At 45.9% G+C, this 17,832-nt stretch overlaps 1 protein-coding gene across 2 annotated transcripts in view; it reads right to left on the bottom strand.

The window, feature by feature from the left end:
* The window catches only part of TSTD2 (thiosulfate sulfurtransferase like domain containing 2), a 41,997-nt gene that overhangs the window by 14,998 nt on the left and 9,167 nt on the right, over positions 1–17,832 (bottom strand). For both annotated transcript variants that reach the window (XM_050948274.1, XM_050948275.1), the window contains exons 4-8: positions 17,576–17,684; positions 15,050–15,175; positions 13,756–13,861; positions 7,904–8,022; positions 7,035–7,193 (exon numbers count right to left, since the gene is read on the bottom strand). In XM_050948274.1, the coding sequence (XP_050804231.1) occupies positions 7,035–7,193; positions 7,904–8,022; positions 13,756–13,861; positions 15,050–15,175; positions 17,576–17,684 (619 nt within the window). The remainder of the gene's footprint in view (positions 1–7,034; positions 7,194–7,903; positions 8,023–13,755; positions 13,862–15,049; positions 15,176–17,575; positions 17,685–17,832) is intronic.

Raw genomic sequence — 17,832 nt, 5'->3', positions numbered from 1 at the left:
GACATTTTGTATCTTATCAGAGTCAACCAAAGGCCCACACACAAATGGAGATTCAGTCCTGCCTGTGCTTCTATCCTAGTGCTTATCACAGAGTCCCATTTTCAGCTATAGGCTGAGCAAGTGCAGAATGGTGGTTCACTCTACTTCACTGTAAGCCAACCGCCCTCCCCTCCCCCCTTTGATCTCTGCAGTAAAGTCTGTGTTGTGTCTTATTCATGCATCTTTATTACTTCATCACACTGATGGGGGGACACTGCCACAGTAGCCCAGGAGGGTGGGGGAGGAGGGAAGCAACGGGTGGGGTTGTTGCAGGGGCACCCCCTAGAATGGCATGCAGCTCATCATTTCTGTGGGATGTCTGGGGCTTTGACTCGGAGCGGCCGTTTGCCTCTCTGGTTCTTTAGAAGGCTTGCCTGATATTCTAGGCAGGACTGACTCTTCATTACACAAAACTTAAAGAAGGGAATGACCTGGGGAGTCATTCCCATTTTGGTCCATGCGCCCCCGACCGACCTCACCGAGGCCAGCCAAGAGCACCCATGACAGCAGCAGACGGTACAGTATGACTGGTAACTGTCATTGCCAACTTGCAAAGCAGCAGATGGGGGGGTATGGCTGATAACCATCTTTGCTAACTTGCAAAAGGCAAGGGGATGCTGCTGTGTAGCACTGCAGTACCACGTCTGTTAGCAACATCCAGTAGACATATGGTGACAGTAAAAAAGGCTGAATGGGCTCCATGGTTGCTGTGCTATGGCATCTGCCCAGGCAATCCAGGGAAAAGGGAGTGAAACGATTGTCTGCCATTGCTTTCATGGAGGGAGGATGGACGGATGACATTTACCCATAATCACCCGCAACAAATTTTTGGCCCCATCAGGCATTGGGATCTCAACCCAGAATTCCAATGGGCAGGGGAGACTGCGGGAACTATGGGATAGCTATCCACAGTGCAACGCTCCGGAAGTTGACACTAGCCTCAGTACATGGATGAATGCCGACCAATTAATGTGCTTCGTGTGGCCGCATGCACTCAACTTTATAAATTCTGTTTCCAAAAATCAGTTTTTATAAAATCGGAATAATCCCGTAGTGTAGACATACTCTAAGAGAACCAGACAGAGGAAAAAATGGGCCAGTGAAGGAGAAATAGAGCTCAAGAACAGGTTTGCAGAGTTGGAAAAAGAAGAAGGGGCAGAGCAGGTGGTCGCTGAAGGTGAGAGGGCAAGGAAGAAGAGAAGAGCAGCTAGTCCTATAGGAAGAGGGGAAGAGTTAATGGAGATAACACCACCAAACATGAGCCACAGGAGGATACGAGATGGGTTGCAGAGAATTGCAACGTGAATAGGAATCAAGAGGACTTGCAGGCAGAGGGAACAGGGGATAGATCGGAGAATTGCACTGTCACCAGGAAAAGGCAGGTCTACGTGATTGGGGACTCCTTACTGAGAAGAATAGACAGGCCTGTAACTAGAGCTGACCTGGAGAACAGAAGTGTGTGCTGTCTGCCGGTGTTAAGATACGGGATACGGACCTGAGGCTGAAGAGGACCCTAACAGGAGCAGGAAAGAATCCACTGATTGTCCTTCATGTGGGAACGAATGATACGGCTAGATTCTCGCTGGAACTTATCAAGGGAGACTATGCCAGGCTGGGGAAGACGCTTAAGGAAATCGAGGCTCAGGTGATCTTCGGTGGGATTCTGCCTGTTCCTAGAGAAGGGCAACAAAGGTGTGACAAGATTATGATGATCAACAGATGGCTCAGGCAGTGGTGCTATAAGGAGGGCTTTGAGATGTATGGCCACTGGGAAGCATTCATGGACAGAGGACTGTTCTCTCGGGACGGACTTCACCTGAGTAAGGAGGGAAATAGACTCCTAGGATGGAGGCTGCCACAACTGATCATGAGAGCTTTAAAGTAGGAATTGGGGGGAGATGGTTGGGAGATGTCCAGGTAATATCCACGCCGGAATTCAACATTGAGAGGGAAGAAAACGAAGTAAGAAAGGATACAGCCATGGGTAGGAGAATGGACATAAGGAGGAAGGATAGTGTAGGTACAGTTCTAATAGGTGATACTGGCGGGAGAATGTCTGGGCCTAATTGGGTAAAGAATGTGAGCGAAACCAAACAGCAAGAATTAAGATGTTTGTACACCAATGTGAGGAGCCTAGGGAACAAAATGGAGGAACTAGAGCTAAGGTGCAGGAAGTGAAACTGGATATTATAGGGATAACAGAAACACGGTAGAACAGTAGTCATGACTGGAGTACAGGTATTGAAGGCTATGTGCTGTTTAGGAAAGACAGAAATAAAGGCAAAGGTGGTGGAGTAGCATTGTATATCAATGATGGAGTTAACTGTAAAGAAATAAGAAGTGATGGAATGGACAAGACAGTCTGTCTGGGCAAAAATCACATTGGGGAAGAAAGCTACTAGAGCCTCCCTTGAGATAGTGCTTGGGGTGTGCTACAGACCTTCAGAATCTGATCTGGATATGGATAGAGACCTCTTTAATGTTTTTAATGAAGTAAATGCTAACAGGAATTGTGTGATCATGAGAGACTTTAACATCCCAGATATACACTGGAGGACAAGTGCCAGTAATAATAATAGGGCTCAGATTTTCATGGATGTGATAGCTGATGGATTTCTTCACCAAGTAGTTGAAGAACCAACATGAGGGGATGCCATTTTAGATTTGGTTTTGGTGAGTAGTGAGGACCTCATAGAAGAAATGGTTGTAGGGGACAACCTTGGTTCGAGTGATCGTAGAATATAAGGGTTGGAAGAGACCTCAGGAGGTCATCTAGTCCAACCCCCTGCTCAAAGCAGGACCAATCCTCAGACAGATTTTTGCCCCAGATCCCTAAATGGCCCCCTCAAGGACTGAACTCACAAACCTGGGCTTAGCAGGCCAGTGCTCAAACCACTGAGCTAATTCAGTTTAAACTGAACGAAAGGATAAACAAAAATAGATCTGTGACTAGGGTTTTTTATTTCAAAAGGGTTAACTTTAAAGAATTAAGGAAATTAGTTAGCGAAGTGGATTGGACTGAAGAACTTGAGGATCTAAAGGTGGAGGAGGCCTGGAATTACTTCAAGTCAAAGTTGCAGAAACTATCAGAAGCCTGCATCCCAAGAAAGGGGAAAAAAATCATAGGCAGGAGTTATAGACCAAGCTGGATGAGCAAGCATCTCAGAGAGGTGATTAAGAAAAAGCAGAAAGCCTACAAGGAGTGGAAGATTAGAGTGATCAGCAAGGAAAGCTACCTTATTGAGGTCAGAACATGTAGGGGTAACGTGAGAAAGGCCAAAAGCCACATAGGGTTGGACCTTGCAAGAGAATTAAAACCAATAGTAAAAGGTTCTATAGTCATATAAATAAGAAGTGGGACCACTAAACACTGAGGATGGAGTGGAGGTTAAGGATAATCTAGGCATGGCCCAATATCTAAACAAATACTTTGCCTCAGTCTTTAATGACGAGCTTAGGGATAATGGTAGGATGACAAATGGGAATGAGGATATGGAGGTAGATATTACCACATCTGAGGTAGAAGCCAAACTTGAACAGCTTAATGGGACTAAATTGGGGGGCCCAGATAATCTTCATCCAAGAATATTAAAGGAACTGGCGCATGAAATTGCAAGCCCATTAGCAAGAATTTTTAATGAATCTGTAAACTCAGGGGTTGTACCGTACGACTGGAGAACTGCTAACATAGTTCCTATCTTTAAGAAAGGGAAAAAAGTGATCTGGGCAACGACAGGCCTGTTAGTTTGACATCTGTAGTATGCAAGGTTTTGGAAAAATTTTTGAAGGAGAAAGTAGTTAAGGACATTGAGCTCAACGGCAATTGGGACAAATTACAACATGGTTTTACAAAAGGTAGATCATGCCAGACCAACCTTATATCCTTCTTTGAGAAGGTAACAGATTTTTTAGACAAAGGAAACGCAGTGGATCTATACCTCAATTTCAGTAAGGCATTCAATACGGTTCCACATGAGGTAATAGCAGCTAAACTGGAAAAGATGGGGATCAATATGAAAATTGAAAGGTGGATAAGGAACTGGTTAAAGAGGAGACTACAGTGGGTCATACTGAAAGGTGAACTGTCAGGCTGGAGGGAGGTTACTAATGGAGTTCTTCAGGGATTGGTCTGAGGACCAATCTTTTTATTACTGACCTTGGCAGAAAAAGTGGGAATGTGCTAATAAAGTTTGCAGATGACACAAAGCTGGGAGGTATTGCCACTACAGAGAAGGACCGGGATATCATACAGGAAGATTTGGATGACCTTGTAAACTGGAGTAATAGTAATAAGATGAAATTTAATAGTGAAAAGTGCAAGGTCATGCATTTAGGGATTAATAACAAGAACTATTGTTATAAGATGAGGACGCATCAGTTAAAAATAACAGAGGAGGAGAAGGACCTCGGAGTATTGGTCGATCACAGGATGACTATGAGCTGCTGCGGTCTTGGGATGCATCAGGAGAGGTATTTACAGTAGAGATAAGGAGGTGTTAGTACCGTTATACAGGCACTGGTGAGACCTCATCTGGAATACTGTGTGCAGTTCTGGTCTCCCGTGTTTAAGGAGGATGAATTCAAACTGGAACAGTTCAGAGAAGGGCTACTAGGATGATCCGAGGAATGGAAAACCTGTCATATGAAGGGAGACTCAAAGAGCTTGTCTTGTTTAGCCTAACCAAAAGAAGGCTGAGGGGAGATATGATTGCTCTTTATAAATATATCAGAGGGATAAGAATCAGGGAGGGACAGGAATTATTTAAGCTCAGTACCGATGTGAACACAAGACCAAATGGATATAAACTGGCTATCAGGAAGTTTAGACTTGAAATTAGACGAAGGTTTCTAACCATTAGAGGAGTGAAGTTCTGGAACAGCCTTCCAAGGGGAGTAGTGGGGGCAAAAGATATCTGGCCAGGGCTTCCCAGGGGAGGGGGCAAGTGGGGAAATTTGCCCCAGGCCCTGGGTCCCGCAGGGGCCCCCATAAGAATATAGTATTCTATAATATTGCAACCTTTTTTATGGAAGGGGCCTGTCAAGGCTTTTTCCCCACTTTGAACTTTAGAGTACAAAAGTGGGGACCTGCATGAACACTTCTAAGCTTAATTACTAGCTTAGATCTGGTAACACTGCCACCACCCAGAAATTTCAGTGTCTGGGGCACTCCCTGTCCCCCCCCAAACTTTCCCCTCCCTGGGCTGCCTTGAGGGACTTCACCAATTCCCTGGTGAACACAGATTTAAACTCCTTGGATCTTAAAACAAGGAGGAATTAACCATCCCCCCTTCCTTTCCCCTCACCAATCCCTGGTGAGTTCAGACCCAATCCCCTTGGATCTTAAAACAAGAAAAATCAATCAGATTCTTAAAAAGAAATCTTTTAATTAAAGAAGGAAAAGGTAAAAATTATCTCTGTAAAATCAGGATGGAAAATGCTTTACAGGGTACTCAGATTCATATAGACCAGAGGGACCCCGCCACAGCCTTAGATTCAAAGTTACAGCAAACAGAGGGAAAAATCCTTCCAGCAAAAAGAAACATTCACAAGTTGAAAAAACAAACATAAGACTAATCTGCCTTGCCTGGCTATTACTTACAATTTTGACACATGAGAGACTGATTCAGAAAGATTTGGAGAGCCTGGATGTACGTCCGGTCCCTCTTAGTCCCAAGAGCAAACAACCCCCAAAACAAAAAGCACAAACAAAGACTTCCCCCCACCAAGATTTGAAAGTATCTTGTCCCCCTATTGGTCCTCTGGTCAGGTGTCAGCCAGGTTTACTGAGCTTCTTAACCCTTTACAGGTAAAAGAGACATTAACCCTGAACTATCTGTTTATGACAGGGCCCCCAAAATTGCTTTGCCCCAGGCCCCCTGAATCCTCTGGGCAGCCCTGCATCCGGCTTCAAGACTAAGCTTGATAAGGTCATGGAGGGGATGGTATAATGAGATTGGTCTTTGACTATTAGCGGTAAATATGCCCAATGGTCTAAGATGGAATGTTAGATGGGGTGGGATCTGAGTTACTACAGAGAATTCTTTCCTGGGTGTCTGGCTGGTGAGTCTTGCCCACATGCTCAGGGTTTAGCTGATCGCCATATTTGGGGTTGGGAAGGAATTTTCCTCCAGGGCAGATTGGCAGAGGCCCTGGAGGTTTTTTGCCTTCCTCTGCAGCGTGGGGCACGGGTCACTTGCTGGTGAATTCTCTGCACCTTGAAGTCTTTAAACCATGATTTGAGGACTTCAATGGCTCAGACACAGGTCTGATACAGGAGTGAGTGGGTGAGATTCTGTGGCCTGCACTGTGCAGGAGGTCAGACTAGATGATCATAATGGTCCCTTCTGACCTTAAAGTCTATGATTCTACTGAAAGTCCACTAGAGGAAAGTGAGGCCAAGATGTCATTGTGACGCTGCACCGGGCTGCCACAGGGTGCTCCACGGGCAAGGGACCCATTACAGAGCAGTGTAAGCATATGAATATACATTTGTGGCCAAGAGAACGAAGCAACACAACAGGAAGGGGGAAGATTACCTACACTTTGAGCCTGAGTCTCAAGCTTCTCTTCCCAGAAAACAGGATCCTGGAAGTACCTGAGTCTGTCCTCAGCTGCAGGAGGTGCACATGTGTATATGACATGCCTCTCCACCCAAGCAGGAAGTACCCTGAGTTACCCAGCATTCCTTGCACAACACACACAGGCTCAGACTGTAAAAGGAGAGGGCGGGGGCTGAAAACTGAGATCCCCCCCCACTGCGATTCTCATTTGACAGGGGGCTCCAACATGGAATGGTTATTTTGGGTACATGCCTTCTGCCCTTCTTCTGATTCCCACCAGACATACAAACACCGTGGTCCTGACACTCCATCTACCCTATAAAACACAACGTCACCAACCAGCAACAGAAAAAGCCACCCTCATATAGTCCTTCCCGGGCTGGGCAATGAATGTCTCAAGCCCCTGACCTGTGTGCTCCCAGAATGGCCCCTCACCTTGGTCCTGAGGTAGGCAGAGCCACGCTCACAGCGGATCCCTCCTGTACAGTACATCAACACGCGCTTGTTTTTAAAAAGCTCGAGATTTTCATCTACGTAGCTAGGGAAGTAGCTGAACTTCCTGATGTCGGGCGCCAGGCAGCCCTGGAAATGACCCTGTAACAAGGAGAGATGGATGTGTGATCAACAGCACTGGAGAAAGGGGAGAGAACAATGGCTGAACTAAAGAACCAACCCTTTGGGCCTGACCCTCCAAGTCACCACAGCTATTCTGGCTCCTCTAAGGGTATTTAGGCACCTAATTTCCACTGATTTCAATGGGAATTAGTTAAGCACCTAAATACCTTTGTGCCTCACAGCATCTGGAATCTGGTCCTATAGCCAAGACATCCTACCCTGTCACCCCAGTGTGAAGGGGATTCACCGAGGCTCCTCCCTGTGGATGGCACAGAGGGCGCAGCTGGAGGATGGAGACTTGGTCAGGATGTCTCTCTGCTGCACTGATGGCCAAGGCAGGGTGGGCTTTGGCTGGCTAAGCTAGATTTGAATAGCGTCTCTCTGTTGTTAAAACTTCGACGTTCCCCCGTCTGTTTTACATCAGACTGCACATGCTGCTCCACTGCTGCAGGACAGCGTGCTGTGCACTGAGCTGTAGGACCACCCCTCAGCACGGCACTGAGAAGCCAGGCAGGTCCTTTGCTGCTTGAGGCGATGTACCATTCGTGAATTGGCACCAGGAGAGAGCTGCAAGGCAGCATCGCAATCCCTTCCCCTCAGTCACATCATCCACACATGAGGACAGGGTGAAATGATCCCCTCAACCACCACCACCACCTCCTCGCAGGGAGCAAAGGCACAGCACTTACTATTTTACTTTCATAAAAGTTCCTGCAGTCCAGTAAAATGGTGTCACTTTGTGCTTGAGGAGCCTGAGATAAATATTTTTCTACTTCTTTATGAAATTCCTCAGGGGATAAATGGATTCCTAAAAATAAAACACACGGAAAAAAGCTCTGAAAAGCTGAGCTGATTTAAATGCTAACCAACTGAGCAATTCCGCTTGGCCTCTCCTCTAACCCAGCAGTGACACATGTGCATGACAAGCTTCTCTGAGAAATGAGAGCTACTGAAATGTCAGCTGGTCTCAGCCTAAACATACTGGGCAAATGTATCTGTGACATCACTCCACAGGCTTAGTGAATGAACAAATGCATCACAGCAGGAGTCAAGGGAACAAAGGATGCCAAGCTGCCATCTGTCTTATAGTGGGCTGGGTGGAAGAGTAGTGCTGATCCTCTGCTGCCTTATAGACTCATAGACTCTAGGACTGGAAGAGACCTCGAGAGGTCATCGAGTCCAGTCCCCTGCCCTCATGGCAGGACCAAATACTGTCTAGACCATCCCTAATAGACATTTATCTAACCTACTCTTAAATATCTCCAGAGATGGAGATTCCACAACTTCCCTAGGCAATCTATTCCAGTGTTTAACTACCCTGACAGTTAGGAACTTTTTCCTAATGTCCAACCTAAATCTCCCTTGCTGCAGTTTAAGCCCATTGCTTCTTGTTCTATCATTGGAGGCTAAGGTGAACAAGTTTTCTCCCTCCTCCTGATGACACCCTTTTAGATACCTGAAAACTGCTATCATGTCCCCTCTCAGTCTTCTCTTTTCCAAACTAAACAAACCCAATTCCTTCAGCCTTCCTTCATAGGTCATGTTCTCAAGACCTTTAATCATTCTTGTTGCTCTTTTCTGGACCCTCTCCAATTTCTCCACATCTTGCTTGAAATGCGGTGCCCAGAACTGGACACAATACTCCAGTTGAGGCCTAACCAGCGCAGAGTAAAGCGGAAGAATGACTTCTCGTGTCTTGTTTACAACACGCCTGTTAATGCATCCCAGAATCACGTTTGCTTTTTTTGCAACAGTATCACACTGTTGACTCATATTAAGCTTGTGGTCCACTATGACCCCTAGATCTCTTTCTGCCATACTCCTTCCTAGACAGTCTCTTCCCATTCTGTATGTGTGAAACTGATTGTTCCTTCCTAAGTGGAGCACTTTGCATTTATCTTTATTGAACTTCATCCTGTTTACCTCAGACCATTTCTCCAATTTGTCCAGATCATTTTGAATTTTGACCCTGTCCTCCAAAGCAGTTGCAATCCCTCCCAGTTTGGTATCGTCCGCAAACTTAATAAGCGTACTTTCTATGCCTTGCCCTGTCATTTACACCCCTCATGTGCAAAACACTGTCCTGCTGACTGGTGGCCTTTTATGCTCACTCCACCGGGGTGCAAATGGTGACACAAGGTGCAAAGCTGGGGAGGTCTGTGCCAGCAGGGTCTGAACAAAGGCCGCACAAAGGTATCCCCACCTGCCGCCTCTACACTAATGAGCCTGTTCTAGAGGAGGTATCAAGAAGTGGCTCACACAGAGCCAAGCTGCTCTGTTATGTCAATGTAAGCCCGGACGAACTCCACTGCTCTCCACAGCATCTCCAAACAACAGCACCCCTGGGGATCATGTGTCTTTGTAGAGGTCACTCCTAAGGCAACAGGCTGGCTTGCCTGCCCGCTGGTGCCACAGACTGGATAACAATGCCATGTTTACAGAAAGCTGCCTTGGCGAGGCAGCACAAGTGCTCATGGAAGGTGTTGCATTGTCAGCCTTGGAGAATGAGCCAGATCAGGCAGGCTCGGCACTTGCTAACCTACCTCAGTCCTGACCTGGATGGATGAAAGGAGGGCTTCATCTCCAGGCCCATTCAGTTCTTGGTCTCTGTGCAACGAAGTCAATGGGGAGGAGGGGTTGGTGGTCTCCAAGGAGCTAAACTAAGACCATCCAAGAGCCATGTAATTGCTGCCCTTGATGGTACCTGAATCAGTGGCTTAGCAGTGAGCAGCTCTGTAGCTTCATTTGTAATGTAGATGTTTATGGTCGGTCAAGTCTACAGACTACGGGGGCCATTGTCCGCAAGCAGTGCCTTAGGCTTTTCGGACATGTTGCAAGGATGCCATGAACGCCGTTCTCTGGGTGGCTTGTAACAACCAGGATAAAATTCCACCAACCGAGGGATGGGGGCAGCCCAGAGGCAGACCCCCTATTACATGGGTTGGCAGCCGGTATCAAGCAGAGTGCCCAAGGGTCGGCCCTGGGGCTGGTTTTGTTCAATATATTCATTAATGATCTGGAGGAGGGCGTGGACTGCACCCTCAGCAAGTTTGCAGATGACACTAAACTGGGAGAAGTGTTAGATACGCTAGAGGGTAGGGATAGGATACAGAGGGACCTAGACAAATTAGAGAATTGGGCCAAAAGAAATCTGACGAGGTTCAACAAAGACAAGTGCAGAGTCCTGCACTTACGATGGAAGAATCCCATGTACTGCTATAGACTAGGGGCCGAGTGACTAGGCAGCAGTTCTGCACAAAAGGACCTAGGGGTTACAGTGGACGAGAAGCTGGATATGAGTTAACAGTGTGCCCTTGTTGCCAAGAACGCTAATGGCATTTTGCGCTGTATAAGTAGGGGCATTGCCAGCAGATCGAGGGATGTGATCATTCCCCTCTATTTGACATTGGTGAGACCTCATCTGGAGTACTGTGTCCAGTTTTGGGCCCCACACTACAAGGAGGATGTGGAAAAATTGGAAAGAGTCCAGCAGAGGGCAACAAATATGATTAGAGGGCTGGAACACACGACTTATGAGGAGAGGCTGAGGGAACTGGGATTGTTTAGTCTGCAGAAGAGAAGAAAGAGGGGGGATTTGATAGCTGCTTTCAACTACCTGAAAGGGGGTTCCAAAGAGGATGGATCTAGACTGTTCTCAGTGGTGGCAGATGACAGAACAAGGAGTAATGGTCTGAGGTTGCAGTGGGGGAGGTTTAGGTTGGATATTAGGAAAAAACTTTTTCACTAGGAGGGTGGAGAAGCACTGGAATGGGTTCTCTAGGGAGGTGGTGGAATCTCCTTCCTTAGAGGTTTTTAAGGTCAGGCCTGACAAAGCCCTGGCTGGGATGATTTAGTTGGAGTTGGTCCTGCTTTGAGCAAGGGATTGGACTAGATACCTCCTGAGGTCCCTTCCAACCCTGATAGTCTATGAGTCTATGTGTGATTCCTGCACATCCAATTCAGGCCCTGCTGAGACACACCAATTAAGTACTAAATAGCTGCTGCACAGGATGGAACTCCTGTGCAGCCAATGGGGGAAGCTTGCCCTGAAAGAAAAAGGATGGTTCTGTGCCTAAGGTACTGGACTGGCTAAGGCACTGACTGACTTTGCCACACACTTGCTGTGTGAGCTACTGTTCTACTGGTGGAGAACAGGAAACAGAGGTTAAGTTTATTCCATGCTCCTGCTACCTCAAGCTGATTAGTGTAAACCGTGGCCCTGCTCTTACACTGGGATCTTCCAGCACAGACTCCTGCACCTGGGCAATGAAACGAATGCAACTCAGTAGGACATTCAGACCCTGATCTGCAGAATCCCAGTGAAATAAACAAGGGGCACCAGAGATATAGGGCTGTACAGCAAGTCCTGGTGCAGGACTGGGACCTAAATGTTCTCTTGCATCCCATTTCTTTCATTGTCCCTTGCTGCCGGTACAGAGTGGGACAGTCTGTAGCCCTATGTCCACCTCATTTTCAAGACCATGATAAATTATGTACAAACTATGCCTTGTAAGGTATCATCTGAAAACTCATGATTTGCTGATCTTTATCGTCATGGTAGAATATGTGTGGCAACATTGCATGTAAAGTTATAAGATTCTGCTATCGGATATTATGAAGACATGTTTCAAATCTGGGAAAGTAGCCACAAAGCAGTTCCTCTGAGACAAAAGGCAAATTGATGTCTCAGCCAGGTGTCAATGAAATCAAATGGACTATCATCTGGGAAAGCAGCCATTTTTTGGCAGGAAAAAGGGTGTGAGCAAGAAATTTGCATTTGGAAAAGAAACAGCTGGACATTCCCATCCCTACAGACTTCCTGTCTCCTGAACCCCAGCTGGAGATGATTCTCCAAGAAAAGGAAGGTATAAGAATGGGGGACAGATGCCCCCAAAGTTGTCTCCTTTCACCTCTATTCATGGCATTGACAACACTTGAAGGACAAAGGAAGCATCACTGGACTGGGGAGAGATCCTGGCTGAGAGGAATTCAGCCAGTAAAGCTGGCATAAGAGATGAGGAGAGAGACTTTTACTTCCAATTCACTTAGCTTGTTAAGTTGGGTGTTAGTTTGTGTTTTACCTTTTATTCCTTATAACCAATTTTGACTTTCACGCCTCATTACTTGTAATTTATTAACAACAGAAAGATGTTAAGCAATGTGTTTTACTGTCTCATCTAAACGAGTGTGCTTGGATTGAAGTGCTTGGGAAACTCCATGTGAGGTAACAGGATTTGTGCATATCGTTTTCTATTAATAAAATGACGGACTTTATATGAGCTGGTGTTGTACAGGAGGGATCTGGGCAGTACAAGATGCACGTTTCTGGGGGAAGTCTGGGACTGGGAGTTTTCTGGTGTTGCCCTGCCGTACAATCCACGCGTAGCTGGCCAAAGCACCATACAGTATAGCTGGGAGTAATTTACATGCTGGAGGTTGTGTGGGCAGACCAGGAGTGGTTGTTCTCTCAGCCAGGCAGTGTAAAAAGCACCCCAGGTTGGAGAACTGAGAGGACACAGTTTAACAGTCCAGACTGTACCCTGGGTAATGTCACACAGGGGCCTAGGCTAGAAGACCCCAGTGCAGCAGTGGGGCCATAATTTGCACTAATCAGCTTGTGGCAAAGACAGCATGAAACAGAACATCACACGGACACATGACATCTACAGCAACAGAACAGCAGAACTCACGGTTAGGGCCTGATCCTGCTCCACTGAAATCAATGGGAGCTTTGCCATTAGCTTCAACCAGAGCCAGACTAGGGCCTTGGGTCCCAGTTTAACAAAGCACTTAAGCACATGCTTAAAGCTAGGCACAAGCATACGCGCTTTGCTGAATTGGGATGTTAGGATCTGTTCCAAAACCTAGCAACACCAATAGAGGGTCTCTCATTGACCCCAATGGGCTTTGGATTGGGCCCTTCATGTAGAGTTTGGATCTGAGGAATTAACAGGCTCTCTGCAGTAATTACTGACTCTGTGAAATACCAAATGCAGCAGCAATACTTACACAGCACTCTCTACAAGGCTTACAGTATTTGTGCTGTAACGGCAATTTCACAGCAGTCGGAAATAGCCACATCTCATGCATATTTAAAGCAATTATAAATATTTCTTGTCCTCAAAAACTCCTCCAAATCATTTCATTATTGGTTATATGCAGGTTCTCCTTACATCCTTTCTTACCCAGGATGACTTTTCAAGTCTTATGTGGTTCATTCTCAAAACTATGGGCAAGACTCAGTGACCTTAACTACTACTAATTTGGTGGAATGAAATGAACAGCTTAATCTCGAGCTGTCAAAGCAGCTAAGTACTGTGTAAATCAATGACCTGATCCAGCAATTTCCCTACGAAGGGAACCCCCATTGCAAGCACAGCAGCTTCCCTGGACGTTTTGTAACAGTGCTATCTATGCTTTTGTCATATCCTGGTTACCGTGCAAAGACTGTGTTCTGGTGACAGTGCAAAAGAACTGCCTTACAGTTCAGTTCCAATCTCTGTTATTAACAAGTTGTTATTGTTCATAAAAATTAATGTACCGGTTTCTTTGTAGGAGACTTTGTTTGGATTGATGCCCAAGGGTACGATCTCTTCAAATACGCCAACTCGAAGGTCTGGGAAACAGTGAGCTCCTCCAGCACTGCTCTGGGAAATTAAAAATGAGGTCACGCCAACAAATTAAAGACACACCAACAGATGAACAGATCCCTTCAGACTTGCTGAAACTCCACTGTATTTCGAGTTTCTAAATTCATGTGAGATGTCAATATAGCAAGTTGCTTTGGAGGACTGGGCGGCACAGGGGGGTGGTGATGGCTTCTCCCCTTTCACGGTTGCCTCTCTGAATCCACCAGAGAGTGGTGGTGGTTCCAGTCCAGTTCCCAGTGGACAATTATTCAAATCACTTAAAAAAAAAGTCAACTGGCCACTAACGGAGAGACGCCAAGGGCTGAGTGGGCCAGGGACACTGAGCCAGCCCCTCCCTGCTACCAGGGGTTCCTCTTGGGCAGGAACAACACCTGTTAGCAGGTAGTATGGGGAAGCCTGCCCTGCCACTGAATGTGCTGAGACTATTCTGCTGACTAAAGAAAGGTTTTGTTGTCTGGGGCTGACAAGCTGGGACCATTCACCAACACTAAATTCATGGCAAATTTAAAAGAATAAATAAAATTCCCTTCTGATCTCTGGCTCTGCTGGTGTCTTTGTGGTTCACTGCGATCTTCAGTCAGAATGATCCCTGACACAGAACACAGTTTGTCCTGGTGTGACTGTATGTAATGGAAATCTGCAGTGATCCACGAGGGTCGCTGGACCCTGATGTAATGCATGAGGGACTAGCCAGATTCAGGGTTTTACTAACAGCAATGTGTATGCAGGAGGAACTCTGCGTGGGCAGATGTGAGAACATGCCAATTGCACATGCTGGTGTTTGAGCTGGGAGAATGCAATGCAGGAGTGCACATGTGCAACTTCGCACATACACAGGTAAAGGCTTTGCTGGGGCCCTAATGAAAAAAGATTAAATCAGCACTAGAATTTTATAAAGGACTTTTAGTTTAATGATGCTCAATTATTCCATCTGACTGTCTTATTTACAACATACAGAAGTTTTCTCACTGGAGACAAAACTATCCACAGGACAGTAAATAACAATAAAACAAAGCTGTTTATCCCCAAATAAACTGTTCCTTCGGCCAATACTGCAGGAGCTGAATTCCTTGGGTTCAATGTGGATTTTTAGTGCAGTAGAGGGAACATTTATTTCTAAAAGAAATTCTGAAAATGAAAACAAACATTTGGCTAAATAACTGCGTGTGGGTCCCTTTCTCTTACCTTGAAATCCTCTCTGCACAAAATGGTTTTGAACAGAGGGTGGGAAAGCATTGCCTCTATATAAAGACTGGTAGCTACTTTGCTTCCACCAACTGTCCCATTAATGCCTTCTGAAGCAATGCGCACCTAGAAGCCAGAAAGGAAAGCTAGATTAAGATCTAGTCATAATGCAAACCAATCAAAATGAAATTAATGAACCAGGACCATCTGGGAATGAGAGGAGACTTGTAGAAAAGTGTTCAGGAAAAGAGAAAAAGTGGGGAAAAAACTATAGTGATTCTGAATGAGAGAGGAGAAGTGCAGCAAAATAAACTGCAAAAGGTAGCAATTGTTCTATGGCCGGTTCTGCTCTGTACTCATAAAAAGGATGAGGAAGGCGGAAAACCTTCTGCAGGAGCAGAAAAAACAATTGCCAGTAAGGGGCAAATTCTGCAGTAATTAGACAGAACCTCCAATGGGAGTTTTAACAGAGTGAGGACGGTGGTATCAGTCTCAGTAAAGCAGGTAGAAAGAGAGGGTTAAAGTGCCCGTGTTACAGTGAAACCTCTCCAACTCAGAGGCATTATAGCTAGACCAAGAGAGAATTTTTTTTTAAAGTGAAGACAATCTCAGAATGGATGGAAGCAAATTTTGACTAAATAAAGAGCAAGAGGAAAAGTATGCAGCTGATGGGGCAAATGTAACACCTGTCTTTGAGAAGGAAAGACTAAGAAACTACCAAGTAAAATATACGAGCAAAGAAGGGGAAATGAATGTGTCAGGGCATTTCACTGTGGTATCTAGGAGCTGCATAAGAAAACCTAGCAAGAATATAAAAGTGCTTTCTCTCTTTCCTCCTGGATAGAGGAGCATGACTTTGTCTATGAAGGGCTTTGGGGTTTATTCTGTTTTAAACACCATCAGTTCTGGGAAGTATTTCATAGGCCAGACATAGGCTGGTTTGTGAGCTCAGAATACTGTGCTGTTCCGGTCCCCAAACCCAAGGATACAGAAAAGCTAAAGAAAATACAAAGAGGGGCAACAAAAATTATGCACTGAGTGGGGATGAGAGAGAGAATGACAGACTGAGATAAGAGGATATACAGTGCAATCTCAGTTACGAACACCTTGGGAATGGAGGTTGTTCATAACTCTGAAATGTTTGTAACTCTGAACAAAACGTTATGGTGGTTCTTTCAAAAGTTTACAACTGAACATTGGCTTAATGCAGCTTTGAAACTTTACTATGCAGAAGAAAAATGCTACTTTTAGCCATCTTACGATAAATGAAACAAGCATAGAAACAGTTTCCTTACCTTGTCAAATCTTTTTTTAGCTCTCTTTATTTTTTTTGGTAGTTTATATTTAACAAAGTACTGTACTGTATTTGCTTTTTTTTCCTTCTCTGCTGCTGCCTGATTGCTTACTTCTGGTTCCAAATGAGGTGTGTGGTTAGCTGGTTAGTTCGTTAACTCTGGTGTTCATAACTCTGAGGTCCTACTGTAGCCTATCAAAAAAGTGTCAGGGGTCACGGACCCAGTTCATAATAATTTCAAGGGAGCTAGACTACAAATGTCTGAAAAGGAACTATGTATACTCTAAGAAGATAGTAGGACAAGAAGTAAAGATCCGAAGCTAAGGAAGGAAAAGTTTAGGGTAGGCACTGAGGAAAAGACTGTAGGAGCAATGAAGCAGCAGAACAGAGTAGCAAGGCAGGTAGTCGGGCACCATCACTGCAGATGTTCAGGAAAGGCTGGAGAAGATGTTCGTGGTGTTATGTACTGTAGTATAGTGACTAATCCTTCAAAATGCAGGGAATCAGGCTGGATGAGCCAAATCCCACCCCGGAAGGGTTAAATTTGCTGCTGTGAACCAAATCAGTCCCGACTGTTGCACTGGTCGGAAGGGAAGGGCTGAGGAGGGGAGAGCCTGCTCAGCTGGGGGAGGAACACAGATGGACGCCCTTCAAGTGGTGAGAAAAGCTGGGCTAGGACTAATGCTTGATGGAACCACCCTAGCACAGTACTATTTGGAGGTACCTGAGGACCTGGCAGGGGGTGTCTCACCTGAAGGGCCAGTACAGCACTTAAGAGCTGAGCACAGAGGGTGGATGGATGAGTAACTTTCGAGGGGCTGAGAACTCTCCTTTATTTTGTGTTTGTGACTTCGGACTCTGCTAGCCAAGAGGGGGATTGAGCTTTTGTAGTGACCTGGTTGGAGGCTGAGCCACATAAACAACCAGAGTGGGCAGGAAGCAGTAGTTGAAGGAACAGGTAGAGGCAGGCCTGCAGTACCATGCCTCACCGTGAGGTGATGGACTGGGGCCCCTAATATCTGTGAAGTTGAGACACAAAACCATGCCTGACAATAAACAATCCTCTCCCTTACGCGGCTCTCCTTTGTTCAGTTCAATGTAACTTGTGCAATGCTCTGCTCTCTCCCCCAGTGCTATAGTGCCGATTACAGCCTGGCTCTCCTGGGCACACCGTTTCTTGCTAAATAGAGACAACTATGGGGAGGAGAAACAGCCACTCCTTAAAGACTTACCTTGCCAGTGAGATGAAGGTGCTGGCACAGAGACTTCTGCCAAGCACAGAGCCTCAGGGGGTCTTTCACCTCATGGTAACAGTAATATAACAGCACTTCTCCCACTTCACTGCCACAAGCGCCACAAAGGAGAACGAATAGGAAGAGTATTTCAGATTCAGCAGCACACAAGACCGTGCAGTTAATACTGTGATTGCTGACAGACAGGGACTTCATCCTTACAGAACTGGCCAGTTTCCTCCAGGCTGTTGTCAAAA

Source organism: Gopherus flavomarginatus, chromosome 3 (genome assembly GCF_025201925.1).
Source record: "Gopherus flavomarginatus isolate rGopFla2 chromosome 3, rGopFla2.mat.asm, whole genome shotgun sequence".
NCBI lineage: Eukaryota > Metazoa > Chordata > Testudines > Testudinidae > Gopherus > Gopherus flavomarginatus.
This window is presented reverse-complemented; position numbering and strand designations above follow the sequence as displayed.